Here is a 25124-nt window from a genome sequence, read left to right as displayed (position 1 = left end):
CTCTTTCTTTTTGTCTTTCTTATGTTTTAGATTCCTAAAGGTGTTTGTGCTGGTGCAAGAACCTCGGGGCGAGCTTGTCGCAGAAGGAGAAACAAAATGGTCTGTTTACCCTGCAGGCAGTTAAAACACACCCATGGAAAGCCAGACTGCCAGTCTTGTCTGGAGTTCCCACTTGAAAAATTCAGACCTAAATTCCATCCCAGTACCATTCAGACGCTTGCTCTTTTCCACGGCATGCTACTTGTGGCTCGGATTTCCTTATCAGCCTTTCCCACTCTTCTGCCAGCCTGGCACAGCCCCTCTGTCAAACATAACACACACTCCTCCCAACCCAATCCCTCCCAACTTCTGTCACAGAACTGCTGGCTGCCCTTGGATGCAAGGGGTAGCCAGAGAGTCCCAAGCATGTGCTGGTCTGTCTTCTGTCCCCTTGTCCCTCAGTCCATCTGAATGTACACACTGGTCCATCAGCGTTTCACACGGTGCCTTTAGTGCTGAACCTGCAGGTCCTCTCACAGAGAGCGTGGAAAGGAGGTGGAAAACCTCCCCTGGGAACAGTGTTACAGCAGCTGGACTGGGCTCTCAATTTGTCAATATTAAATCTGATCCACATGCATTATTCAACGTTCTTCCTTCCCCAAAAAGTCACTAATACTTGTCAGCCTTTATTTCTCTTTTTTCAAATCCAGGCTGATGCTCATTCCAAGTATTAAATCCCTCTGACCCTGCTGTTTCCTGAAACCCTTCAAGCTCACGTATGTATTTGTTTTCCTGCTTGTTCTCTTTGCCCCCTCCTGTGTCCCTGCTGTTCCTCACACACACACAGACACGGACAGTGGCATTTTGGTTGGCAGCCCTTGTTGCTGCTCACAGGCCCCGTTTGGCTCTCGTTTCAGCCTGCATGCTCGCCCTGTTGCCTTGCCTGCGCCCACCTTCCTCAGGGTCACGTTATTTTGTGGCTCGTGGTTTAATCTCTTTGCAGTTTTCTTTTGGTTGGTTTGTTTTTCAGCATTTCAGACCTGCCTTCTCTTTTTGCATGACCTCCTGTGCGTTCTCATCAGTTCATGTTGGAATAACGGAGTTTTTTTAGATAAATAAAAGAGGAAAGAAAAAAAAACCCGCGCTTTTCCTTCTCCCATCTTGTCGTGGACTGGACTTAGACCCAGCAGCCAGACAGGAATTGTGACCACCCTGTTCTCACATGGTTTGGTTTGAAGCAGAAGTAGGATAAGTGATTCTGCAATTTATCATGTCATACAGTTGTGAGAGAGCTACAGTATCTCCAAATATCACATGATCTGGAGCTCAACTGCCTAACAGAGGGTCAATTTCCTCTCTAAACTTCTACAAACTTATATATTCTACCTTGGTTTCCCCTGAATTGTTACCATTGCTTGGGTTTTACAGTCATGGACATGTTTGAGCCCTGCAAGAGTCAGTTGCCACTAAATAGCTCCTGAGGGTTAAATTTATTCATGGATCCACACCTCATTTGGGGGAATCTACTGGCTCTAATCCAACTCCACCATATTCTGTACAATCCCCACAGTTTGAGAAATTTTACATGGAAGCCACTATGGGCAGTGACCCCAAAAGGAAACCTCTCAGGGCTTGTTTGCAGGCAGGTGAGTGTTGTTTTGCTGCCTGCCAGGCTATCCTGCAGGGTCAGCACATCAAAACACATCCCAGAATCTCAGACTCTCCGTGTTGGGGATGGTCTGAGCTGTCCCCACAGGGGATGAAGTGATTTTTGAGCTGGGTTGTGTTGTGTTCATAACTCTGTCCCTTTCTCTCCATTCAAGATGCCAACTCTTAAGTCCCTTGGTGCTACAGTTCATCCTGTAGCTGTTGTGTGATGGTGCTTAGGAGTTGCCAGCATCAACCAGCAGAAGGTTTGTGATTTAAACCCAACCCAGATGTGCTGAGCACGGGCAGCACCAATTCTGGAGCTGTTCTGCTGCAGCACTGAAGGGTCAGAATCCATTAAATCACCGCCTTACCGCTGCTGCTGCTGTGGTCACTGAGCTGTTCAGATCAAGAGCAGAATGGGATCCCCACAGCTGGCACCTGTGGCTTTGTGGCCTCCACCTGCCAGCAGATCTAAAGGGTTGAACAATTAACAGGTGTGCAAAAATATCCTTAAAATATTTTTAGCTGCAGTATTTTTATTCTCGTGTCCGATGCACTGTTGAATCAGCAGCTAAAAATTCATTTTCACCTATTGTTGTGCCATCTATGTAAAAATTAGATCAAAGTTTGCTTTTCTATATTTAATCTGGGTGGACAGTATATTATTGTCAGCCTCTGTGGAACATTGGAACAATTGCAATGTCTGTGTTGCTAAATTGTGCTGTAGAAGGAGCATTAGCTTTAGCTGACTGATTGATTCCTGAAGTTTTATTAAAAGACCATGTATGGAGTTTTTATAAACTTGGTAAGTAGTTCCCAAAAGCCTGGATCTTAAAACTTATTTAAGAAATAGTGACAGTCATATCTCACAGTCTGCACACATTTATTCTGCTGCCGTTATTCAGGGTAATGAATAATTTTTGTAGATAAATTTACCTTTGGCAAACGCTGAAGAACTAAATATGTGACTGGTTTATAAAAACTCTGCTTGGATTTACTAATCTTGCCCAGCAGCGTGGACTGTACATCCTATGAAATTTCATGATCCCCAGCAAAAGTCTCTAATGCCCTTTCTTAACACCTGTAAATAGAGAAGAAACATATTTACTGATACTCAAAGTTGTGTTTAATGCTGAGTATTTTTCAGAAGTTCATTTAGTTTGATGCATATTGTTCTCTGGTTTTTTGTTTTCCTGCCTGAAATGTCAGAAGACCTAAAAGAAGCCAAATTCTATTTTAACATGATGATGTCGAGCACTTTTTTATTTGTATACGTGTGTGTATGTGTGTTTGAGCACTGATCTCAAGATCTCCGTGGCATCTCAGTGTTGTGATTTCATTGCCAATGTAAAAGGTTCTGGTGTTGCCCATTCGTTTCTGGAGACAGAATTCAACCAAATAAAGTGCTTCCATTTGAAAGCGAATATTGACCTTGTAGCAATGAAACAAAGTCATCTGCATATTTAAATAAACATTTAATTCCAGAAATACAGTTTCACTGGACCCTTTTGATCAGCCAGACGAAGAAAAATGAGTTTGTTGCTTTTCTTTTCCAACAGAAAAGTTGGTGCCTCTTTGCTGGGGCTCTTGGGGCTGTTGAGGTGCGGCCGTCGCTCTCCCACTGCTGCTTCCCACGGATGTGTCCAGTGGAGAGTGGGAATTTGAATTTGGCTGTGACTGCTGCTTCAGCCACAGAGAAATTCAGACTAAAACTCCCCAGAGCTGCTCTCTTACTCCTCCTCATTCTTCCTGACTATGGGTGGGTTGGGCTTTTGCTTTCAGCTGCAAAATTTACATGGAACAAGTGGATCAGCCCATTCCAGTGTGGTGCTGTTCCTACTTCTCTCTTCAGATAAGTGATGACACAGGTTCACTTGTGGTACCTGTTGGCTTTGGTTTTACTTCCTACTGGAATTTTCAGCCAATAATTTGGCTCTGTCTATACCTCTGACTGTCCCACAGAGCCAGGTCCCATCAGGTCACTTTGAGATTTGATTTTATCAAAACTTGACCTTTCCAGCTGGTGCTGAAGAGAGAATTAAGTGGTTGGGTTGCTTGTTTGTTTTTTTTTTTTTTTTAATTTGGTCATGTGAGGAGAAAGAAACATGGGCTGTTGTGGCAGGAGTTGGTGTGGGGAGGGGCAGCTGGTTTGTGCTTTTTCAGTAGGAGCCTATGAGAACTGGAAACTTGGGGAAGAAATTTCATCTAAAGAGAGTTGTACCATGGAGTGCCTGTGGTGAATGCTCTGGTCTAGCTGGAGGTCTTGGCAGATGTTTTTGCTGCTGATTGGTTTTGTATTAAGACTCAGGCTGTTGCAAGCCTGGTAAGGAAGGGGTTTGAGCAGGGATGTGTGGATGTGCAGCTCTGTCCAACAGCAAGGCCTCCCTTCCCCAAATAATGTGAAACCCAGGCACATTTCTGTAGCTCTGGCTGAGGTGTGTACAATTCCATTCCGGTGTGCAGGGTCGTGAATAATGTGTGAGAGAAAAGCCCCCAGCTCTTGACCAGCTTCTCCATCAGCCCTTGGTCCAGGCCATGGGAAAGAGCTCATCCAAGAGCCACGAAGATTTGCAGTTTTCCTGCTCAGCAGATGACACCTGGTGGTGCTTTTATCTGAGAAATAATCTAGAGATTATTTTTGTTAATACAGTCACGCTGCTACATTTCTTCAACAGGATTGCAGTTGTTCTTTGCCAGCACTAATTAACATCCCTGTCAGTTCAGGACAGATCAGGGCTGTTTGTGACAGGTTGCTGGTCTTTGGGTTTGGGCACCAATGAATAGGAGGGGGTGTCCCTCTGGCTCTGACTTGGATTTATCTTTCACAGAATCAGCACTGCTGACTTTAAATAGAAATGGCACAACCGAAGGGGTGAGTGAGAGCTGGGGGCGGAAAGCTGAGCCAAAAGGGAGAAGAAAAGGAAATAAGGTTGTATGGGGTGTTTGTGTCACAGTTACAACACAGCAATGGCTCTGCTCCTGGGAGCAGCACACAGGAACTGAACTCCTGGAGGACTGAAGGGAGGGAGCAGATACTCGAATACTGAGGTTTGCTCCATCAGTCCCCAATGCACGAACAGTTCTTTCAGCTCCCCTTTTTTTACAATTGATAAAGGGACCTGATATAAAAAAAGGGGGAAGTGATTTGCAAAGAGAACTGATAAAGAGTTCAGCACTGGCACTGGCTCCCAGAGCTGTGCTCAGAAAGCTGTTTGTCTCAGAGCTGCTCTCAGAGGTGTGCTCAGAAATGCCATGGCTGCCTCCAGTGGAGCTGGAGGAAAGCAAGGCTGCAGTCAGAGCTCAGATGAAATCAGGATGCAGAACTAACCTCGAGCGCTTCAACAGGCAGAGGGTAACTTAGAGCAGAGTCAGGGCTTTGCCAGAGCAGCCCTGGAGCTGTTTGGACCCTGAGCAGATGCACCCCTGGGGAGGGCAGTTCTTGGTGGCTCTGGGAAGGTTTGGAGCTGTTCAGCTGTTGCTCAGGTAAGGGACTTGTTTTTAAGATCCAGGTTTGGGCAGTTGACTCCAAGCTGCTCAAGAACAAACTGCATGTTCTTATCACCCAGCTCCAGCTCTGCTTCTTCAGACATTTCAGGCTCCAGCTGAGGCTGCATCACTCACTGGGGCAGGGAATTCCTGCTGCTCCAGCCCCTGGGGCTGCTTTAGAAACTCTGTTAATTCCCAGTGCCAAGAGCCTGGTGTTCCCTGGGGAACAGGCTGCTGACATGTTACCAAGGGAGGGCAATGGACCAGCAGGGATATTTGGCCACACAACAGTGACAGGAAACTCTTGCAGAATCCTGGAACAGCTCAATGAAACTTCAACTCCTTCCCTTGCAAGTTACTTCCAGGATAATAATGTGGTCAATGAGTAGCACATCCAGACCCCCGGAGCTTTCTGAGGCACACTCAGGTGAAATGGGGTTAATGAAAGGTGAAGGGAGGTCTGTGAACAGAGACTAAAGGGGCAGGTGCCCTCTGAATGGGCACAGGATGGTTTAGTAGCCTCAGGCTCCTCTCGCTGCTGCCCAGAAGGATCTGTCCCCACACAGCCTCTGGTCAGGTGGAAGTTTGGATTTTTATATTTAATTTTTTAAATTTTTTCTTCCTTCACCACCCCACTCCCTGGAGCTGTCAGCCCCTCTCACCAGGCAAGGCAGGCCTTGTTGAATGCACATGTATTTATTGTACCACTTTCAGCACAAGGTCTAACACTGAAGCACAGGAGTGTCATTACAGTCTGTACAGCACCCTCTGGAACACAGACAACACGGACATGCAGCCCTGCAGGCTCTGCAGCAGATCCCAGGGCTGCTGCAGTGGGGAACAAAGACAGCTTGGAACAATGAGAATACCAACAGTGGCTCGTTCTCTGACCTCTCCTAGGGCCTGGCTGGGTCTAAACAAGCATCCCATGAACAGGATTGTAAAATTAACATGCTGAATCAATTACAGACAATGTTTAAAGAAGTTGCTTTTTGCAACAAACACTTGATCAAAAAAAAAAAAAAAAAGGTAAAAGAAAAAATAACATGAAGGCCATGTTTTCCTTCTCAAATTCTCCTGTCCTACCCCCTTCTATCTCTAAGTCAAGGAGCAGCCTTTCCTTTTCTCCCCCTTCTCCCCATTTTTCGTGAGGAGCTCAGGAGATCCCAGCTCCATGCAGTGTCTGGCACCACTAAGGTCAGACTTGCTGCTGTGTAATCACCCACACCATGAACCCACAGTTTGGTTCTTCTGGCCCTGGGAAGCAGCCCTGCCTTCTCTGCCTCCATTAAACTGCACTCAAAGGCTTGCAAAGATTAAACTCTTGCCTTGCTGCAAAATGAACAAAGTATTTTAAGAATAGCCCTGCTGAGGAAAGTGGAGTTTGGCCTTTTTTGCCTTCATTCCTGTCCCTGCTGCCTCCAGCAGCTGCTTCTTGGCTGCACTGGTGGCAGTAGATTGGGGAACAAATTCATTAAATGAGCCACTGTAAACAAAAAGGACATCTGGAATGACCTCAGCACACAGGTGGGGGCTTGTTTGCAGAAAGCAGCTCATTCCTAAAAAGCTGCTTCACCAGCCTGGGCCCTGCTCAGCCAGGCCCTCTCCCCAGCCCTGGGTGACCCCTCTGAAGGGGCTCTGTGTGAACAAAGGGGCCCCTCCTCAGCTTCATCCCCCTCAGCTTCTCACCAGCTGAGGGAGACACACAGGCTCATGGCAGGGGCAGTCTGAGGAAGGCTTTGGGAAGGAGGACTCACCTTCCAGCTTTGTTGTCCAAAAACGTGCTGAACATAGGAGATGAGACACAAGGAGAAAATAAAATTCTGCAGGACCATGAAGGTGTGGGTTTGGGAGTGAGAGGAGAAGGGAAAGCTGCTTTCCAAATTTCTTAGTTGATTGCAACTGAATTTGCAAGAATTTGATAAAGAGCAAAACTAGGAAGTTGTGACAGCTGTGCACCACCAGCACAAAACCACAGGGAGACCTCATGGCTTTCCTCAGCCTCAAAAACAGGTTTCTCTGGTTGCAACACTGCCCGCTGGAAACATAAATAACATCTCATTATGTTTACATGTTTGAGTTAAAAAGAAAAGTGCCAAGAACAAAATCTGCAAAGGAGCAGAGCTCAGTGCACTGGAGACAAGCTGGGAGTGCTGGTTTGGTGTATGCTAAGGAAAGGGAGAGGGCTCAGGTCAGGACAGCCCTGTGACTGTGGCTGCAGCCTCAGACCATGGCTTCAGCCAGAGGTCAGGTGCAGGAGCTTTGTCCCAGTCTCTCCCAGCACCACCCCGTGCTCAGAGCCACGTGAAAGGAGGAAGAAGCCTGCCTGCCCCGGGAGTGGTGGGGGAGCTGCACACACCTTGAGTCCCAGAAAACGGAGGACGTTCGACCCCTCAGGATTCTCAGCCTCCCATCCCCCCACAGAGGTACCTGTGCCATCCCTGCCCTGCCCCATCCGCACAGATCACACCGCACGTGTCTCTGCTTCAATCTTCTGCTCCCCGTGGAGGTTTTCCAGTTCCTGCACCTGGGCCACGTTCTGTCTGATGGCAATCTCGGGGCCCCCTCCGTACAGGGTGCTTAGATAAACCCACGTCTCCTCGGAGATCTGCCCGTAGTCAGCACCTGGAAGGGACACCACCAGTAACCGGATGCACCAGTAGGGAAAGGTCAGGGCACCACAGCACCAGGATTTCCTCTCCAAACACCTCCCCTCGCACGCCCATCCCAAGAGGAGGAGACACCGCTGGTGCCCTCACAAAGCCCCTGCAGTGCCGCCTCCTGCTGGAAGCACCGGTGTGTCCTCCACTGATCCATGTCCCCAGGAACCACATCTACACATCGTTTAAATCCCTCCAGGGGTGGGGACTCCACCACTGCCCTGGGCAGCCTGTTCCAAACCCTGACAGCCCTTTCCATATAGAAACTTTCCTAATATCCAATCTAAACCTCGCCAGGCACAACATAAGGCTGTTTTAACTTTGAAAGGGGGACCACAACAGATGCTGAATGAAGACCACATCAAAAGCAACGCAAGATCAAAGCTCCAGCACAAAGGGGAATGGTGGAAGGGGCCTGGGGAGCAGCAAGGCAGGAGCTGGGGGTCTGCAGGAACCAGTCCCAGCAGCAAACTGGTCATGCAGGAGCTGCCACTAGAGAACTGGCTCACTCAGGGCAGGGGCTGGGTAGAGAACTGTCAATCCTCTGCAACACCATCTTGCTCTGTAACTTCATTAAGGACAGCCAGATCCAGTGGAACAGTCTCCACCTTTTAGGAACACCACAGGCAGCAAGCACCAGCCTTACCCTGCTTGACTTGCACGTGGCCACCTGGTTTCGTGAGGGCAATCTTGGTGTTGTCGATTGGTCCAGGCGGCTCTGTAGGAGAACAAATATGTCAAAAACCATCTGATTTCCTCATTGCCTCCAGATTCATCTACTTTCCTAACAACTTCTATTTGTCATCTCTGTCCTGCCCTGGGGACCTGCAGGCAGCCCCAGTGGCTGGTGCCTGAACCCTGCCCAGCCTTGTCACCCCAGCCAGGGGCAGTACTCAGCCAGGATCCAGCAAATGGACTCGTTTCTATTCCCCCTCTCCCCTCTGACAGACCCCAGTGTCTGATCCTTACCGTTATCCTTGCCCTTGACAAAGGCCTCCCACTCCCGGAACCACTGCATGCTGATGCAGTAGATGACACTTGGAGACTCCTCTGCCTGGAAAGCCTTGTTCAGCTGGGAGAGCAGGAACAGAGATACAGGAAAGACTTAGTCATTCCTGAGATCTTGGGGAGGCCCTTCCATTAACTGTAAGGCAGCCTTGCCATTCTCCAGAAGAACCCCATGTAATTCCTTCCTCACACCCTGTTCCTGGTCACCAGAGCAGGCATGAGACAAGGATGGTTTCACACTTTCTGTCTGCACAGCATTCTCACCCCCCAGTTGCCCCTCTGCACTGGGGAACCCCCAGGCCAATCTCCTGGCTGTACTGTAGATGATGTTCTGGAAAACAGGTAGGAGTTTTCCAGGTCTCCATTTCCCACCCCTGCCCTTTGCCTTGCTTCCAGATGCTTCCCATGCCAACCTTGATGAAGGTGTCGATTTCGATCCTCCTGCGCTTGGCGAGGGCTTCGATCTCCACTTGGCAAATGGAGCACACATACAGATGGTTCACAGCAGGGCCACCCCCAAACCTGGGCACGGGGAGAGGGAGCAGAATGGAGAACTGCAGCAGAGTGGAAACGCCTCCCAGCCCTGCACCCTACAGACAGGGATTTTTATACTACTCCAGACACTGGTGAGGGAGGTGCATCTGCAGCTGAGGGCACAGAGCTGCCTTTACTCAGCCACACTTTTGCTGTTCTGGCTTAGCTCTTGCTGTCCTTTTGGGACAGGAACTGATACTGTCCTGGCTTAGATCAGGACACTCTACAAATACGGGGAGAAAGAATGGAATGCCCATATTCACCTGTTGTAGAGATATTCCCACACGTTTTGGGGCAGAATCACAACCAGGTCATCAATGTAATGGTATTTATTAGGAGGGATCCCTGTGGAGGAAAGGCAAGTGGAAGAGTTAATCAGGGATCTCATTATTGCTGCATACAACAGACACAAATAAAAAGGCTGATGTTCCTTTCTGAGAACTCTGATTCCACAATATGCTTCCTTTGCTAATGGAAGACAGTCATGAGTTCATTAACTGTGGAGGTTTCTCAATCCACAGCCTCAATTTCTAATCAAGTGCCTCATTTCCAGTTTAGAAGAGAGATTTACAAACACTGAGTACTCCCCAGCATGGCTGATGAAGCAGCAGCAGAGTCAGATGTGCTATCAGCTCCCTTCCACAGCACGTGCTCCCTTCTCCAAACAAACCCCCAAGGGCCAGCCCTGCTGACAGGGTAACACAGATAAACCCAGCCCTATCTATTTTCTACAGGTTTGTTTTTAAACACAGAGAACTGAAAACTGTTGTTTCCCAGCACTACGCATCCCCCCAGGCCACCAACCAGCAGCACAATGGGCAATTGTCTCATCCCTCCCTGAGCAGGCTGGAGTTTCTGCCAAAGAGGATCCCACTGCAGCTTCCCCATATCAGGATGGCAGCTGGAGCTTTTTCCTACATTTGTTAATGCACCAGGAAGCACAAAAGGTGCTGCTCCCAGGTCCAGCAGCCTTACCTCCATGGGAGCACAGAAAGGTATGGTTGGTGATGGGCCCAGGCTCAGCAAAGGTGTTGAATTTATTGAGCCACTCTCGAGAGATGTAGAACTGGAGCAAACTGTGCTCCTTCATGCTGGCCAGGGACACGACCTTCTGACGCTCTCGCACAGCCTCCTCACTGCTTTTCCTGGAGCAAGGAAAGGAAAACTCCATTTGTGAAGTGCATTTCCAGGCGTTCTGTACCCAGGAAGGGGCTGAGGGCACAGCTCACCTGTAGAACAGCACATAGGCTTCTGCATTCTGCACCACGGTCTCGTGGACCTCGGTGACGTACTGGTCATCGAACTCGTACCACTGGCCATTGATCACGTTCTGGCAGTAGGCAATGTAGTGGCCACCTGGAACAGAAAGCACAGTTCTGCAGTGCAGACAGAAGGCAGGCCTGGGATAATGTCAGCAGCACAAACAGGATTAGCTGCTGGCACAGAACAGAGAGAGAGACAAAAAAAAAAGGATAATTCCCGTTCAGGCAAGCTTTGCTGGAGCAGCAGAGCCTGGCACTGTCACCCTGATTTCCCTTCCTTGGAAAGGCCTCTCAGCAAGACTGAACAGTGGGAAAGGGTTTGAGCCAAGCCCGTGGGGAGGGTGAAAGAGCTGCAGGGGATCTGTCAGAAACTGCTCAGTTCACTTTTCAAAGGGCAGAGGCTGCTCAGGCAGAGCACAGAATGGAGGGGGTCTTATGCTGCCCTTCAGCCCAGCAGAGGTGTTGGCTACTTCTGACCACACTCCTGCCTCAGTCACACTCCTCCCATCCTGTTCCTCCTCCAGGGAAGGACTTACTGCCAGCTGTGCCGTGGTGACAGATGACTGACAGGAGGTCGTAGGTGGTGATCTGGGACACACACTCCTTGGCGAGGAAAGGTCGCAGATCCAGCCCTTCCAAGGGGAAGGAGACGTGGCTGTTGATCTTGAAGGAATACATCACCTCGTGCCGGAACCGTTTCAAGTGGATGCAAAGGATCTAAAAGACCAAGGATAGAGGACATCAAAGGGCAGTTTTGCCACGGGAGCTCTGGGAGCACAGCACATCTCTGTGTGTCTGATCTTTGCAGGAGTTCTTTGCCTGTTTCTCATTAATCCTGCTGGCTCATCAGTTAGACTGAGAAAGTCTCTTCTGATCTAGATACAGGACTTTGCCACCAAAAAACCTGCTGGTTTTATTCTGCCTCTGGCCTCCTCACCTCTTCAGTGGCTGTTAGAAGAAAACTAGGAAACAAGGTGCTTTTACCCACCTCTGGGAGCCGGAGAACTTTGCAGTACTTCACTCCATTCCGCAGCCTGAGGGAGGAAAAGAAACGAGCTGTGAGGACTCTCTACAGCAAAGGCATGGCTGGGTCTTGCTTGCTTTGGAATCCAAGACAAATCCTGAATTCCAGCAGAAGAATTGACCAGGAAGAGGACACAGCAAAGTATCTGACAGCAGTACAGAGAAATAAAGTTCCAGAAATAAAACTCCAGACATGCAACACAATACAGGTAATGCCAACTTACTTCTTACACCGTTCACAGCTGTACATGTTGTCCCCTGTAGAGAGAGAAGAGAGCCATTATGCAGCTGCTCAGAGCATACAAGGCTGACACAGCGAGATTTCCAGACAGTAAGCAGATTAAGAGCCTTTTGGGCAAGCCAGGATGAGAAGAGATCAAAACAACTCCTCTCAGTAAGTGTAGGCAAGAAGGGGAAGCAGTCAATTAGCAGGAAAGTGCCCACCACCACACCTGAACAGCAAATGGTGTGAGTCTTCCAGAGCTGAAAGATGAGAAAGTGAAGAAACTGAGGAGCCACAGCACTCAGCCAGCCAACAGCTCTACCTGCTCCTCACTGAGGACACTCTCATCCAGATTTCCCATCCCTGAGCAGGTGGAAAAGTTCCCTCCTGCTCAGAGATGCTGAGCTGCCAACTTTCGGCACTGCCGGTCTCTAATGACACACCAAGGCAGGATCTCTAGGAGATTTAATCTGCCTTCAAAATGCATATGGAATGCTCCTCCATGCTGTCAGACCCCACCGAAAAAACTCACCCTTCAACTCATCTGCTGCAAAAAAGGCAGCAAGGCAATCCTCCAGTGTCACCACAGGACCCCAAAACCAGCTAGGGATACAGGACACCACAAATCTGCAAAGGAGAAGAGATTAAGAGTTATAAATAAAATAGCTGAATGCTTTGGCACACAAAACCCCAACTGGATGATAAATTTCCTTCTAGCTGTAGGTCCTAAGCTCATCCCACATCCCAGAGGAGCAGAGAAAGCACAACTGCTCTCAGCTGATATTCCTACTCAAACTGGAAATTATTTGGAAAACTACACCAGGAATTAATTTGCTCTGGAGGGCAAGTCTGAGCTAAAGGCAGCAGTGAGGGGTGATCAGCTGCATGAGAGCTCTCAAGGTGTGTGAGAGGTCTAGAGGAGCAGTAACAACTGGTCCACATGAAAAGGCTCCACCCTCTGTGAGGTACCAAAAGCTGTCCTCCAAGGAATGGTTCCAATTGACATTCCAATGTTAACACCACTGGTTAGGGACAGCTGCCTTCCAGCACTGCAGGGCAAATCCCAGAAAACAGAGGTCCTGCATAGGGAACACACCTCCGGATATACTCCATGATGAAAGCAATCCAGCCTTGCGAGGCATAGTTGTCCCCACACGCCCCTGTCTTAGCTGGCACGTTTTGGTAGATGGCAGAGTGCAGCTTGGCCAAGTCCTCTTTCCCTGGGATTGGGAGTGACAGGTCCTGGAACGTCTCCACTGTTGTAGAAACCTGGAAATATCCAAGAGGAAGAGGTCTGGGTTTCCCATGTGTGTAATGGAGCTGGGACCTGACCTTCATCAGCTTTTATCACTGCTTGGATTTTGTCTAGACTAGAAATGTGAGCTGGCAGCAGAAGCAACTCCCTGTGGCTAATTACTCTTCCCTGCTGTCAGCACAGACTTCTGTCATGGGTTTTGTAGCACCGGACTCAGTTTTCTAATGTGAATGTGATACTGCTGGGTCAACTCAGTAGCATGGATCAGCAAACAGAGAAACACATATCCTTGGCATGGCAGGTTTTCACACCTCCCCTGCCATCCCCTATCACCATTTTAGCAGGTGCTGCATCCCACAGGGTTTGGAAAGAGCAGCACCGTTCCCTAGGAAGAGATAGATCTACAAGCACAAAGCCTGTGCTGGGTGACTGGGAGGGCCCAGGACACTCACTCTGTCGCAGGTGAGGCACTGCACCAGGCTGAGGATGGAGCCATCAAAGATGTCGGAAATGACGCTGCGGTAACGGAGCTCTTTCTTCTTTTTCCCAGAAGCCTGCATTTGGGCTGGAAAACAAGGAATGGCCCTCTCAGTCTCACAACTCCACAGAGTCACACAACTACACAAGAACACGGGACAAGCATTGTCCTGATGTTCAGACCCCATTCCAGGGACATGGTGAGGCAAGGTGTGAAAGGACACAGAGAACTCTGCTGCTGTGTGTGGTACAAGGAGAAGGCAGCCAACTGAACCAACACCAGTCAGCTCTCAGGAGGCAGAAATTGTTGTACTGGAACTCCTGTTTCCATCCTTTTACGTGTTTAGAAGCCTGGCCCTGCCACAGACAGTCCCTGGTTTTCTGAGGTTTTGTGACATTTTGCTCCAAGCTTTGCATTTCACTTCCTCTCCCCCTCACCTGCCTCAGTGCTTTGTCCTTTTTTTTCCCCCTCTGACATTTACCACGTGTTCCCCAAGTATCTTGCACTGGAGAGGACTCTCCACAGCAGGGACTGGCCAAATGCAAGGTTTTGTTTAACAACAACCCTGTCCCCACACACACGTGCAGGAAGACAGAGTGGATTTCATGCAGCCAGAACATCTGCAGCTATGCTGACCTCAGCCAAGGGGCTGAAGAAAGAATGTCCTCATGGAGCAGCTGGAGGGAAGTGGTACAAGCACAAGCCATTGTGTTTGCGGACTATGTACCGTTGAGGGATTTTGATTTGCAGTTTGCTTTGGGATGAAGGGACCAGTTTGATAACAACACAAGCCAGGCTCCATTCTGCAGCCTGACAGTGCTCCCAGCACTGCAGGGACATCTGCAGCCCTAATTCCATTCCTGTGAGCCCAAGATGTCCAAGAGGCAGGAAGCTCTGTCAGTAACAGCATCTTACAGTTCTCTGGCCCACATGCCATGAAATTCAAGTCTGGCAGACAAATGTTTATGTATCTCCACACACCCCTAAAGGGACAGAGCTTGTGCCTGGGACTTCTGAGACATTTTATTAAGGACAAATGCAGCACACAGATGCAGACATGGATCATTGCAGGCTCCAGTGTAAGAACACATTAGAACAACGCTGTGCCCAGAGCTTGACTTCATCTGCAGGTTTACTGTAGTCTTTGCCAAATACTGTTTTAGAACACACTGATGTCCAGGGCAACCAGCACTTCTTACATCTGTTAATCAAGAATCATGATGGATTCCTTCTCTCCCCTCCTCTACATGCTCCCCTCTTTGCCTCCCAGCAATCCCTCTTTGCACTACCTTTCTTGAGTATGTAGGAAGGTCCCAGCCTGGCAGGACTGGAGCGGGGAGGACTGCTGGAAAGCTTGGAGTGCATTTCATGATGGACTGGACTGCAAGGGCGCGAGGAGCAGCGCACATAGGCATCATTGTCAGGTTCTGTTTGGGAAAATGGGGAGGGAAAAGGCACTGGTGAAAACTCCAGTTATGAAAGGCAACCCCACTGCAATCCACGTCAGCCCAGCTCTGTGTTCCAGCACAGAATCTTTCCCAAAGGCACAGTTCAGTGTCCATTAACTGTCCTGCTTGCACAGGCTGGCAGACACAGCTCCCTCAGTCACGGGTGAGAGTGCATATGGAGCTGTACCCAACAGCTAATAATTACATACTAAAAAAACCCCCAAAAACAACCTGCCTTTTTTTCACACTTGTGACTAATTAGTTTTTGCAGCTTGCTCCTGTAGCCCTAATCCACACAAACAGCATTTCTGCCTTCAGTGCCAGCTGGCAGAGTAAGACTCTTACATAAAGAAGCGTTGAAAGATCAGATATGTTCAGCTTGAGGTGACTCCACACTGCTGCTCTTTTCTTTTCCCTGAGACACAGAAATGCTCAAACTGTGCCTCTTCCTTTTCTCTCCCCAAAGCCCACAGTCCAACATTAGCAAATACCTACTGCCATGCCTTTTCCACAGCTAATATTTCCCCAGGCCAGCATATCAAATAAAGAGACGTACACATACCAAACCTTTTTTCTTAAAAGGCATCAATACAGTGTTTGCAGGCTTGGCAGAGGCAGCTCTCACTGCTGTGCCTTTACTCAGCTCACAGCCTGGCTAAGCACCTCTCTGGCTCACCGAGTACACTTCCTTACAGAAGCAATTGTGCACAAAGGCAGGGACTGAGGAAAACCTTGGATGCAAAATCTTTTGAAACCCAGAGAAGGAACAATCACATTAAGTGTTTGCCACTGCACTACGCCACAGTCCCTGTGGAGGATGGTAACATGTCTTCCTGGAAATATCCCAACTGGAAGAGGGGTATACCTGGTGTCCTACACGGACTGGCAGGACGGGGAGCTGGCAGCATCTCAGGTGAGGCTCTGCCATCAACTGGCATCATTGTAGTATCAACATCTGCATCCTCATCCACCTGCTCTGAGTTGCTGCGCCGATGGCCGCAGGAGAACTTTCTGTCCTTCATCCTCTCTTTCTCTGAGATCCCTCTCCCTGCTTCATCCTGGATCAGCAGCTCTGTCTCTGCCAGGGAGCTGCTGCCCATGCTCCCTGAGGTCCGACTCTGGCCCTCTCCTTCACCCCTGTCACTGCTGGAGTCACAGGAGAGGAACTCGTCCTCTGAAGGGCTTCGGTCGCCCTCCCGCTTGTCCTCCTGGTCACTGGTATCCAAATCCCTCGTCTCTGCAACAACGGGTTCCTTCAGTTCTTCATGGAGCTGATCCATCAGGCACCGCAGGAACTCCTGGGTGTCCTGAAAACCAAGAGTCCATGTCAGTATCCAGCTGGAAATGGGGCAAATGAGAGGGGCAAAAGAGAAGGTGGCTCCATTCACAGCTGATTCCAAGAGTGCCCACAAAGGTGAGCCCGGTCTGCAGCGCACAGACTCAGCTAAAGCAGGGCCACACACCAAAGAGCTTGTCTGCTACAGAAATGCTTTAACTCCTAAATAATTAAAGGCCTAATTTTTTTATCTGAATATCTTCAGCTGAAAGGCATTGAAAAACCAGAGAACAGCTGTAGAAGGCAAACCAGGAGCACATTTTTCAGGGGTTTGCCTCAGAAAATAGGGAAAAAGCAAGGAGAAACCTGATAAGAACAGCAGGCCCTGGAGAACAGACTCCTACCCACAAATACATTTTATGAACACTGACTTCTGCTTATGGCAAGCCATCTCTTAGAGAGAGCAGATAAAAATCTTTAATAAACAGGGAGTGGAACCAGAAACCCAAGGCTATACAGTCTAGATGCCAGCTCCTACATCCATAATACATGGTAAAAGAGCTGATACATCGGCTTCAAAGGAGCTGCTGGAAAGCAACGTGGTATTTTGACAACTCCAGAAAGTTAATTACGACATTTCAGTTGTTTTATGAAGTTTGGCTTTTAGCCTGCCCTGCCTACTTTTCAAATTTATCTCTTCAGATCAGTTTTCCAATCCAATGTATTTCACATCAAAGACAAATACAGAAGTTCTTTCATTAATCATTATTTTTATTCTCTGTTTTGATTTCTTGTCACTATCACAGTTTTGATGTACTGTCACTTCTCTAGTAAATTTTCTAATCATAGTTTGTTGTTTACATATTATTATGAAGAACAAACAGAAGAGCTACGCTGATAAAGACTTCAAAGGAAAAAAAATAAGGATACTACCTTTAAATAAGACTTAAGTTTGCTGTATTTCCCCAGAAAAAGAATATAGAACATTCATATCTTTTTAGTGCAGATTTATCCAGGTTCCTCAGCTTTGACATGAATAAATAATACCAAACTCTTATAGAGCAGGTATCAATAGATCTCAAAGCTGTTTATAAAGGATTTGACCACCATAATTTCAGACATGAGCAAGCTGACACAAGAAAATGAACTGATTTGGTACCAACAAGCCAGAGGCAAGCCTGGAAAAGAATCCAGGTCTCCTAAATCCCACTCAAATGCTCTATCAGATCACTGATATTGACACAAAAAGGCCATGGCCCCCGAGCTCAAGCTCCTCCTTCTGAACACAAGCACCACAAATTCCCACCATCTTTGGAATAATGGCATGGGTTTTTTCAGGCCCCACCTGCTGTGCATAGCCTCGGAACATGGGATTGACAAGCTTAATTCCATGGGATAGACTGCTTGGAACAACATAACTCGGGCTGTTCAGACATGGAAAAAGAAAAAAGAAAAAAGTCAGTTTGCTTATCGGGCCTGGAGCCAGTTTGTCTAACAGGCCGTGACAGAGGGTGTGGTGTGCAGTTAAAGAGAACAAAAGATAATTATGCACCTGCAAAGCCTGGGCAGAGATTTCTGCATGAGCTGGATGACAAACACACCAAGAGACAGAAAACACCTTGCAGTCATTCCAGTCTGTCCTTCCAGAGAGACCCTTCCCCAAAACACATTTCACTTACAGCTCTGTCACACTGAGTGTGGAAGTGATTCTTTCCAGAACAGGATTTGGCAATTAGTTACTTCATTTGATTTTCCAGCACCATCTCTGTCTCAAAATCTGGGCAGGCTGAGGTAAATCCAATCAATATTAAAAGGACATGATATTGCTTCAAAGCCTGCAGCCTCCTCCTCCACAGACACAGTTCACCTTGTTCCATATCTTACTTATTCCTTGTTAATAATGAACTTGAGACAAACATGCAATGCCATTTAAATTCCTGTTTTGATGGCTTTTAATTGATTGCACAGAGCAGACATCATCAGATTTAAACAGAGCTACATAATTTTGCACTGTCCTTTGAACTGGTCTAGAATTTGAACCAATAGCAAATGTTTCCCAAAATGTCACCTCATTTTCCACTCTATTCAGTAAAAATCTCTGAATCACTTTTTCCATCCAAATCATCAATTCCTCTGCTAATCAAGAGCAGTGCAATTAAGTGCTGGTCACTGAAGTCCACGTAAAACACTTGGAGATAGCCCCAAGTATTCCCTTACTCCATCATTTTTTCTTCATTGCCAACAGGGGAATTACATTTTTTAAAAAGTCTTCCTTTTAAAAATTGTAATGTTAAGAATGAATTCTTCTCACTGACATCAATGTGCCCATTTTATCACCAGCAGCAGGACATGGGATGTCCTGGAACCAGGGAAATTCTCACATCCCCATTCACGCAGGGGGTAAAATGACTGCCTCAGACAATGCACTTGTCCCCGAGGATCAGATTTCCTCTCTGCTGATGCCAGACCTCAGGACTAACACCCCTCTGAAACCTGGCCAGTTTAGATCAGGGGCCACCACGCACCGTTTCTTGTGCCAAACCTCAGACACCAACTTCTGGTAACTTTTGCACAGGGCAGGTTTCTTATCCGTACGGACCAGTCCACCACATTCCAGGAAAAACTGTGTGAGAGGTGGGCTACAAGAGAAGGAAAAAGAGAAGAATTCAGCACACAGAAATTTCTCCTGTGCTTCTATTTATTTATCAAAACTTCATGCAGGCCTTATCAAAAGCATGCTTAAGGTACTGATTTTAAACCAAGGAAAGAAGTGATTCCAGATGCAGACGTGACTCCTCACTTGAAACAAATGGAAAAGGCTGATCTGAACCTGTTCGCAGTACAAAAAAGATCCTGGAATTAGTTTTCAGCAGGATGGCTAGAGAATATTTTAGGATATAGGTTGTTAGAATGATATCAGTGGGGAGAATAAAGAGATGTGATATGGCTTTCCCTGGGATAAATAATTTCTGTTGCAACAGAAATGATGAAGTTTTACTTCAAGCATTCATTTAAACGTGAGTCTTGTACATAGCCACGAGCTGGCTGATCACTCAATTTCCTACTGTAACACTTCTGTTACCCTAAAAGAACACTATCCTCTTCTGTCCCCAGCCTGGCTAATCCCTCTTTGCAAGATTCATGAAGGTTTCAGATCAGAGGTGATACTTTTGGTATTTAGTGAAGTCAGTTAAGACAACACTGAAAGCCCTAATACCTACCAGTTTGAGAGAGCCTGAAGTGCTGCATTCATGTAGCAGGAGTTCCCAAGATTTTTCATTCCAGTAAGGCCTAAAGCACAAACAAGAGAGGGATGAATCACTTTCCAGATGTGCTGCTTTCTATAGTCCTCCCTCAGGAGAGGGAATCCAGCCCTTTCTAGGCAGTCTCCACAACCTGCTGCCAGGAACCCTCTCAGTGCAGGTCCTACAGACTGCAGAGTTGCCCTGCCAGCCCTTTAATCAACTCAGTGCAAAGTTACCTCTTGGTTTCAAATCATCATCCTCTGATTCAGATTCGCCTTCATCAGCCACTGCAATCGGAACAGCTTTTAGAGGGTGAGCAGGCAAAGGAGAATCCTAGATTAAAGACAGAGAAATAAGCATCAGTCAGAGGTCTGCTTTGAAAGATGAGCTGTGAGAGATATTATCTCACACATAAATCAAGCCAGCCTTCAAGAAAAGTAGCAGGAGAAGGAAGAACAGGTTGCACTGTCTACCCTTCTCACTGAGCCAGCAGGGAGTAGTTATAGTGCCATTACTGCTTCCAGTACAGGTGATAAGAAGCATCAGGAATGAGCGGCAGTGTCAGAAGCACATGGTGTTTCTGGTCTGACAGCTGAAATTTCCATGGGCCATGCATTGGAAATGAAAATGTGACAGGTTCTTCTCACATGCAGACACCCCATTGTAAAGGCTAAAAATAAAGTCAGAACGGATATTCAAGTCATAGAATCATAGCGTCACAGAATGGTTTGGGTTGGAACAGACCTTAAAGGCCATCTAGTTCCCACCCCTAAGTCATTTGGAAGTCTTTCTGCTGGAAGACCCTGTAAGACGGGGCTAGTGGTCTTCTGGCTACAGGCAGCCACTTTCAGTGAAGGTATCCCTCTCACAGCAAATGCTGCACCATGGCAGAAATCACTTGGCTAATGTTACACCAGGCAAACAAAAACCCTGCCAAGCATTCAGCTCTGCCCTGTGTGACACAGACCCACCGGCTCAGGGAACTTGACGGGGGGTGATGGTGGGTGAGCTGCCAGGCGCTGCTCCAGGAACACCTCCTTCTCACAGGCATAGCACCACACACGGAACGTGGTCAGATTCACTGTCAGGTTGTGCTTCTTGGCCTGGTAATTAAAAATGAAGTAACAGATCTCCTCTGGTTTGAGTTGGAGCACAGGACTACCAGAACATGGAACAGGGAAAATCCAGCTCTGCCTGTTTAAATGTGGGGGACAGAGAAAAGCTCACCTGTGCATGAAGTGTGCTGTGGTCAGCAGAGGACTCCCCACAACCAACATAAGGACAACCAATCTAGAGAGGGGAAAGAGCCAAAGCACAATGAGCACATCAAGTTAGACCCTTTAGAAAACAGTCTGCAACTCCAGTCCCAGCAGCAGCAGCAACTTCAGAATTCTCTTGCCAGCTTGCTAACCTGCTTTTTATTCAGGGCCCAGAACAAGATGGAAATTTAGAATTGATGAAAATTTAGAAATGATTTAAGAAAGAAAACCTGGAACCAGGTTTGCACCCAGGCAAAGTCTCTGTTCCAAGGCCATTGCTCCAACAGGGATCTCATCTGAGCAGCCCCAAGCCTGGGCATTCCAGTGTAAAAATAAACAGTCCCTGCCCGCCTGCATGTCCCAGGGCATTCCCTCCCTCCACACTTCCAAGGTGTCACCCTGCAGCCCCTCCACAGGTGCCAGCAGAGGCAGCACCCAGCCAACAGCCAACACTGGGCAGTTCATTCATTCCTCCTGGGAATAGCAAGGGCAATCCCCTACAAGGAGTGAACTGTTACATCTTGTCAGATTGTGACAGTATTACCCTTTCACCTAGAGAGTTTCCTCCCTGGAATCCATCAAAAATCAGTATATAGCTCTACTGTGAACCCCTTCTTTGCTTCCCACTCTTTTTTTTCAGTATAAATGCTATTTGAGTGAAGTCCCACCACATCATGCACACAAACAAGCCATTTTTACCTGAAGACAAGCCCAGAGGTTTGGTCCCACAGCTCCACAAGACTGGCAAGTCCCCTGCATATTCAAGATAAAAGAAGGTTTGTTTGCTTGATTGGTTTTTAAGTAACCAAGTCCTTGAAGACTGAGAAACTTCTCGATGACATAGCCCAACCTTCAGCTCATAGTATTTCATTCCTTAACACCACTCTTCCAGTCAAATACACAATTGCAGCATTTTAGCTAAGTGACACATTCAAGCAGGATAAAATGACAGTGATAAATTTGTGGGGTCACAGAGGGTGAATTTATGGGACATGTGGGTACATCAGTGGGGGAAGGAGATTTTCTCTCTGGAGATAGACAGCATTTTCTTCAAAAAGCAAACATGCAAATCCATGCACAACAGCTAAAAGGGAAAGGACTGAGAGCCACAACCCTGTACCTTGGATTTGAGCAGCAGATCATCCCTGGTCACCTCTCCTATGGAATCCAGGTGAGGACAGATGTCCCTTGTATCCCCCATTTTCACCAACACTCATGTGAGGAGGGTTTCCTAGGACAAGAAAGGATGATTCCTTTCACTACATGTCAAATTTGTTCTCATGATTGTAAGAAGATACCTGGGCATGTTTTGCATATTAGAATTCCTTATCTATCTTTAAGGTTCAGAGATTGAAACAAATCTAAACCTGGAGCCCCACAAACTGGCACAGACTGGCCCCACTGCTGAGTGGCTGCATTGTGGTATTGTAGGGAAGGAGCAAAACCATGGGGAGGAGAGGGAAACACACAAATAAAGCTAATAATCCATATCATGGAATGTGCCTTCAGAAATGCAGGGAGGTGCTTGGCACACAGGCACAGCTTCAGCTGCAAAGATATAAATCTAATTAGCTCATTTGCATGAAACTCTGATGAAAAGTGAAAGGTGCTGCAGCCCATGACACCAGTACTTAGCCTGTGGTGTCTCTGAGCTTCATGCACCCAACTGTGCTGATCTGAATCTAACATTTCATTGTTACACTACTTCATCAAACATTAAAAATGTGATTAGCTCTAAATGAAGCTGGGCAAGAGGGAAATAGACTTAAATGAACTGTAACACCGATAAGCAGGCTTCAGTCTCTGAGGAATTTACCATTTCATGGATGGATTTTTAACAGTATGAGCCACATAACTCGAAGACTGTACAAAACATAACACACTGTTCCACCCAGCTTGTACATCCAAGCAAGGCAAGAACAGATTATTTCATAGCTTATGAACACAATCAACACTTTCATGGTGGTCCATGGATATGTAAAAGACTTTAAACATGTCTCAGTAACATGAAGCTATAAAAAAAATGGAAAGAGTTTGTGTTTCTTAAGCATAGTTTAAATAACCTTGCTCATGGCTGTTAAAAAAATAGAAAAGAAGATAAGTGATATTAATAGCACAGACAAGGATCCAAAATATTACAGTTGGCTGGAAATGAAGCAGATGTGAAGAGCCCACATCATTGCAACAAAGAAGTGGAAAAATCTGATGAACTTGATGTTAATGACTCCAGCAGCAGCATGGCTGCTACGCTCTTTTTTCACATTTTGAGGACATTTGAAACAATTCCCAGTGTTATCTGGTCTGAATCACTGACAGTAGGGAGAAAAGAAAAAAAAAAATTATAAATAAATATGCCATATCAGTAACACTTATCTTGGGAGTGGAAAAGCTTGCCTAGCACCTTGTCTTGGCAGAAGATAAACCTCAAGGATAATTTTACAATGTTTTCCCAGCACTCTTTAGAACTGAATAAACTGATGGGAGGAGCAAAGGGAGAAGAAATCATATGTGTGTGGTAGAAAACACCACAGGGGTGCTGACCTGGATCTCAGTAACCTGTGAAGAGATGCTTAACAAACAACAGAGCAATTTCATGTAGCTTCACAGAGAAGGAAAGCAGCACCGTGTAACACATGTTGATTTAAAAGACAAGTGACAAGAGCACAGTGGCTTTGACTAATGCATAAAACTGGGACATTTCAGGCTCTGAGTTCCTTCATCAAAACCGACCCCTTTGCCCAAATGCATCAGCTGGTCCAATTAAAAAGAAAAAAGTATCAACATTACATTTGCTATTTCACTATCCTTGATTTCTTATATCTCTCTCCCAGATGTTTCCCAGAAAATCTAACGAACAAAATACTGTTTTTAAATTAATTTCAGACCCCATATCTTCACCAGCTTAAGCTAATTGGGAACTGGTTTTGAAGCACACTTTGTTAAGTAGAGTCTTGTGGATGTGGATGGCTTCAGTGCATTCTGTGGGACCACCCCTCTCCTCAAAATTAAAACCATGCCTTTAGACTTTCCTGCACTGGGGTACTGATCTTCCCACACAGGGCTTCCCTTTCTGAACAAAGCAGGGAAAACCTAATTTTTGCCTCTCAGCCCTGACAACACACACCAGAAAAAGGTTTGTGACTGTTCAAAAGGAAATATTCAACTTCTGCCTTCCCACAACTCTGCCCTAAGAGCTATAGCTGGCACACACAACCCTAATTCTGCTCAGAAAACCAGGAATTTCATAAAAGCACTGCCAGAGAGCTGAACTGTGCTTGTCAAAATGTACTGCGTATGGTGGGAAAAGAAGTTACCCTAAACCAAGTCCTTCAGCCTGTCTTTCTCAAGCACCGCTGTGGGAGAACAGCACACGAACATGTCAGAACAATTCCTCCGTAACTGCAACCTACTTTCAGTCGCTTCAACTGCTGCCAAACCCAGCATCTCTGCCTTCTACAGGAACACATTTCTTGGTTTTGGTTGGTTGTTTTTTTTTTTTCTTAAAACAAGTGTGTGGTTTTGTACCAAAGCTAGAGCCAGCTGTCAAGAGTTTCAGATCCATGCAGGCTGACATTCAGTGGAGCAACTGCACAAATAAAAGAAATCTTTGCACCGTTCATCCACAAAACAACTACCAGGTCTGGTCTTGCATAACCTACTAAGAGAAGGAAGCCTCTGCAGCTGTTCTTGGAGACATTTTATACTTGAGATACCAAAGAAAGACATATTTACCGAACTGCCCTACTGACAAGGCAGAAGCAGAAAGCAGGTGCTCCTGGCTCGCAGCTGCATCAGGTATGGGAAAAACAGGAGGTTTATGTGGAACACGCAAAGGAGAGCAGGTCTGAACACTGATTTATTACAGGAGGTCACAACACAACGACTCACCTAGAGATTTAGCTTTCAGGCAAAAAACACCTGCGGGATATCCCCCCTTGCCTGCTACGTCGCTCCTCAAGTGCAGCAGACCCCCAAAATACAAGTCCTCTCCTGACAGAGGCTACAGCTGCTGGGCACGAGCGAGACTGAACAGAAACAGCCTGAAGCCGCAATGTCCCGCTCCCGGGGTCGGCACCAGACCCTGGGGCTGCAGGGCCGCCCCAACGCCGGGGCACGACAGGACCGGCCCGGAGTCCCCGCGGCCGCTGCTGCTGCATCATCCCCGGCGCGGCCCGGCCGCCCTCCCTCCGCACAGCCCCGCGGCCACGGCCCCGCCGCCCCGGCCCGCGGCCCTCGCTCACCTGCGGGATGCCCGGGGCGTCGCCGCGCCGGGCCGCCCGGCCGCCCCCGGGAAGAAGCAACAGCAACCGCCCCCGGGGACCCCGGCCCGGCCCTGTC

At 47.4% G+C, this 25124-nt stretch overlaps 2 protein-coding genes across 5 annotated transcripts in view; one reads left to right on the top strand and one right to left on the bottom strand.

Moving 5' to 3' along the window:
- The window catches only part of FNBP1 (formin binding protein 1), a 94578-nt gene extending 91461 nt beyond the window's left edge, over nt 1-3117 (top strand). For both annotated transcript variants that reach the window (XM_042052020.1, XM_042052019.1), the window contains exon 19: nt 31-3117. In XM_042052020.1, coding sequence (XP_041907954.1) covers nt 31-38 — 8 coding nt within the window. In that variant the 3' untranslated portion in view covers nt 39-3117. The remainder of the gene's footprint in view (nt 1-30) is intronic.
- Nucleotides 3118-5795: 2678 nt separating this feature from the next.
- USP20 (ubiquitin specific peptidase 20) overlaps nt 5796-25124 on the bottom strand; it is a 19827-nt gene continuing 498 nt past the window's right edge. The window contains exons 1-24 of one of the 3 annotated variants that reach the window (XM_042052014.1): nt 25028-25065; nt 21907-22017; nt 21486-21539; nt 20755-20817; nt 20499-20630; nt 19764-19860; nt 19504-19573; nt 18808-18921; nt 17628-17706; nt 15872-16313; nt 14848-14985; nt 13533-13645; nt 12922-13094; nt 12358-12452; nt 11827-11860; nt 11568-11613; nt 11116-11296; nt 10547-10673; nt 10293-10462; nt 9581-9662; nt 9197-9305; nt 8745-8847; nt 8422-8493; nt 5796-7740 (exon numbers count right to left, since the gene is read on the bottom strand). In XM_042052014.1, the coding sequence (XP_041907948.1) occupies nt 7580-7740; nt 8422-8493; nt 8745-8847; nt 9197-9305; nt 9581-9662; nt 10293-10462; nt 10547-10673; nt 11116-11296; nt 11568-11613; nt 11827-11860; nt 12358-12452; nt 12922-13094; nt 13533-13645; nt 14848-14985; nt 15872-16313; nt 17628-17706; nt 18808-18921; nt 19504-19573; nt 19764-19860; nt 20499-20630; nt 20755-20817; nt 21486-21539; nt 21907-21987 (2736 nt within the window). In that variant the 5' untranslated portion in view covers nt 21988-22017; nt 25028-25065 and the 3' untranslated portion in view covers nt 5796-7579. Of the gene's footprint in view, nt 7741-8421; nt 8494-8744; nt 8848-9196; nt 9306-9580; nt 9663-10292; nt 10463-10546; nt 10674-11115; nt 11297-11567; nt 11614-11826; nt 11861-12357; nt 12453-12921; nt 13095-13532; nt 13646-14847; nt 14986-15871; nt 16314-17627; nt 17707-18807; nt 18922-19503; nt 19574-19763; nt 19861-20498; nt 20631-20754; nt 20818-21485; nt 21540-21906; nt 22023-24674; nt 24950-25027; nt 25066-25124 lie in introns of those variants that run through there. The other 2 variants (XM_042052013.1, XM_042052012.1) reach the window with 2 other exon arrangements.

The sequence above is a fragment of the Corvus kubaryi genome, unplaced genomic scaffold (assembly GCF_017639235.1).
Source record: "Corvus kubaryi isolate FWS band 111438036 unplaced genomic scaffold, C.kubaryi_AGA036_p1.0 78, whole genome shotgun sequence".
NCBI lineage: Eukaryota > Metazoa > Chordata > Aves > Passeriformes > Corvidae > Corvus > Corvus kubaryi.
Note: the sequence above shows the minus strand (reverse complement) of the source record. Positions and strands in the feature narration are given on the sequence as shown.